We start from the raw sequence: 3,875 nt of genomic DNA, 5'->3' as shown, positions 1-3,875 counted from the left end.
CACATCAACAACAGCAACAACAGCATCAAAAACAACAACACCACCAACAACAGCAACAACAACATCAAAAACAACAACAACAACATTAACAACAACGTTTTTTTGTTGTTGTTAATGTTGTTAGGACGATGTTAATGTTAATTCAACTTTTTGCACGAGCAGGCATTTAGATAGTCATGCAGGGGGTGTGATTTATTGGAGTGTTTTTTTAATGTCTTTGTAATTTAACAACAGCATCAAAAACAACATCAACAACAACACCAACAACATCAACAACAACACCACCAACAACAACATCAACAGCAACATAAACAACAACATCAACAATGACAACAACCCTGACAAAAGCACTAACAACATCAAAAATAACAACACTAACAACAACAACATCAACAACAACACCAACAACAAAAACAACAACAACAACATCAACAACAACACCAACAACAAAAACAACAACAACAACATCAACAACAACACCAACAACAAAAACAACAACAACAACATCAACAACAACAACATCAACGTTATTTATTCACTCGCCTGTACCAAGCGCGAAGTTACACAAGACAATGTTATTTATCAATATTTACGAGCTTATTTGTACAATCATCATCATCAATATCATCATCATCATCGTCCTCGTCATCATTATTATCATCATCATCCTCATCATCCTCATCTTTTTCAATTTTCAATTTTATATTCTAGTGAAATATTTATTTTTGGTGACATCAGGCCTTACCTGAAATCCGCCCTGGTATGATACAATTGAACAGTCATAATCAAATATAACCACAAACACACACAAACACTCTCTCTCACTTTCTCTCTCTCTCTCCCTCTCTCTCTCCCTCTCTCTCTCTCTCTCACACATACACACACATACACACTCTCTTTCTTTCTTTTTTTCTTTTTTTCTTTCTCTCTTTCTCTCTCTTTCTCTCTCTCTCTTCATACACACATAAATATAATCACATACACACATATACACATACTTTTTATCTTTTTCTCTCTTTATTTCTTTATTTCTCTTTTTCACCCTACACACACACACACACACACACACACACATACACACACACACACACACATACACACACACACACATACGCACGGTCCCTCACAATCTCTTTCACACACCCACCCACACATTCACACACATACGCTCTCTCAAAATCTCTTTCACATACACACACACAAACACACACATCCATACACACACACACACTTTGATTGGGTTCAATTTAATTGTTCGTTATCTGATATTGCAAGTTTCATTTGAAGTTAGGACAAGCCAGGAATATGGTGGCATTATTATTAATATTATTATTATTATTATTATTAATTATTATTATTATTATTATTATCATTATTGTTGTTATAAATAGTATTAAAATGGTGATATTATTTTTATTTATTTGTTTGTTTATCTGCATATTTTATTTCATGCAAAACTCATAATTACCTTTGAATGGTATCAACAAAAGGATGTGCGTGTGTGTTCGTGTGTGTGTGTGCGCGTGTTTTGTGTGTGTATGTATGTTGTGTGTGTATGTATGTTGTGTGTGTATGTGTGCGTGTTATGTGTGTGTATGTGTTTGGTTTAAGTATGTGTGTGTATGTGTTTGGTTTATGTATGTGTATGTATGTGTGTACGTATATGTGTGTGATATCTGTGTATGCATGTGTGCGTGTGTGCAAATGTGTGTGTGGTTCAATTGAGTGCATAATCTATCTCAAAGTGTCAAAACAATTCATGAAAGGCTGACGGAGTGAGTGAGTGAGCGAATGAATGAATGAATGAATGAGTGAGTGAGTGAATGAATGAATGAATGAATGAATGAATGAATGAATGAATGAATGAATGAATGAATAAATAAACGAATGAAAGAAATGAGAAAGAATGCAGATAAATGGAGGAGTGAAGTTGAAACAGTCGAATGACACAAAAATAATAGAGGTTATATGAATAAAACAGTAAATAGATCAACATATTTAGTAATTATGACCACACACACGCGCACACACACGCACACACACACACATACATGCATACACACACACACTTGGACACACACACACACAAAATACACATACATACACATAATCAGCAAAGAAATGTTATTCCTCTTATATGTATATCCAATTGCTAGGATAGTCAGTTGAAATTCTTTAACTCACTCATCTTATCTACTGCAAGCCTTGGCCTCTAAAAGTAGCCAACCGCCTTTCTCCTCTGCCTTCCATTGATACTGTATCATTGATGTTTAAGTTGACTGGTTTGTGATAGTTAGTTCGGATAATCTACAACCTCAATTCTATTGGTCGATAGAATGATTGATGAATGATGCCGATAAGCATGATCATTGTTATTATTTTCGTCATCCTTTAACATCCGGCAGGTTTGACTGTTTCGAAACAATTATAAAACTCAAATTGTTTTTTTAGAATGTGTGTATAGGGTTGTTTAAATGTATGCGTGTGCGCGTGCGTGTGTGCGCGTGTTTGTGTATGTGAACATCCTATGATGCAGTTGGAAAACCGCTATAAAAACATTTAAAATGTTCCATAAGATCAAAACAGCGACCTTCAAAAATTTAAAAATTTGAATCAAATAATTTGAGTCAGCCGGCCGAACCAAACGGATCACTTTTTTAAATAAGAACTGCAATCCTTCGTTTGAAATCTCAAAAAAAAATTTATTTGAATTAAAAAAAAGTTATAATATAACGAAGAGCTGAAAAATTTTACAAAAAAAAAAAAACATGGCAGGTCAGACATTTGTCTTCAACTTGATAGTCATCCAATTAGCTCCGGTCTTCAGCGGAATTGGATTCCTGGATCAACATTGGTTGGAGAACACGGATCTGGTGACCGATCCCAACATCAAGGAAAGACATCCCTACAGACTTTCCGCAGAATCATACCACAATGACGATCAAAAATCCGAAAGGGCTGGGCATGGAAGTCATCCGACAGAAATTGTAGAGCTGACAGCTGGAGTAGAACCCGTGTATGTTGATGAGCCGATGTCTAGAGGCCTTTGGGGCATTTGCCACCGACAGTGTCTTTACGCTTTTTCAGATAACTTCACCCTACAGCACCATCTCTTCGTCCCTTTGGGTAAATATCTGAATTTTTTTTTTTTAAGTTTTTTTTCATTGTTTAATTTAGAGTACTTTTTCTTATTGTTGAATTTTTAGGTATAATGTCGTTGATGTTATTGGGTTGGTGTTTGTTTAGTTTGTTTGTTTGTTTGTGCGATTTCATTAAGTACAATTTAAATAATTATTTTGTAAATTATTTAAAAGATAATTTACGTTTTAGCAAATGAAATAAAATTGATTATTTTTCTCGTTAGGATCCTTTGAGATTTTCCTCTTTTTAAGTGTATGTAGTTTAAAGAAATTTTCAACACAGTGAAAAAATTTCTCTTCAGGGTTTAATTCTACAAGACATTTTAATTTCGAAATCGATTTGGAACATTTAAAAAAGGTTCCTTCTCCATTTGGCACTGGCTCAATAAAGCATTTGATTCATAACCTCTGGATAACATCAACAACACAACAACAACACAACGACAACACAACGACAACACAACGACACAACAACAACGACAACACAACAACAAACAACGACACAACATCAACAACATCAACAACGACAACACAACATCAACAACACAACATCAACAGCGACAACACAACAACAAACAACAACAACACAATATCAACAACAACACAAAATTAACAACGACAACAACAACAACAACGACAACAACACAATAACAACAAAAACAATAATAAATAATAATAATAATAATAATTTTCAACAGTTTGGCATGTACCTGTTCAAGCTATTTACACGTCGTC

General features: G+C 34.4%; 1 protein-coding gene across 1 annotated transcript in view; it reads left to right on the top strand.

The window, feature by feature from the left end:
- Positions 1-2,768: 2,768 nt before the first annotated feature.
- HELRODRAFT_178932 (hypothetical protein) overlaps positions 2,769-3,875 on the top strand; it is a gene marked incomplete at both ends in the record, with an annotated part of 2,695 nt that continues 1,588 nt past the window's right edge. Inside the window, one exon of the mRNA XM_009027807.1 lies at positions 2,769-3,126. Coding sequence (XP_009026055.1) covers positions 2,769-3,126 — 358 coding nt within the window. The remainder of the gene's footprint in view (positions 3,127-3,875) is intronic.

The sequence above is a fragment of the Helobdella robusta genome (assembly GCF_000326865.2).
Source record: "Helobdella robusta unplaced genomic scaffold HELROscaffold_51, whole genome shotgun sequence".
In the NCBI taxonomy this organism is placed as follows: domain Eukaryota; kingdom Metazoa; phylum Annelida; class Clitellata; order Rhynchobdellida; family Glossiphoniidae; genus Helobdella; species Helobdella robusta.
The sequence above is the reverse complement of the archived record's forward strand: the minus strand, read 5'-3'. Positions and strand labels throughout refer to the sequence as shown.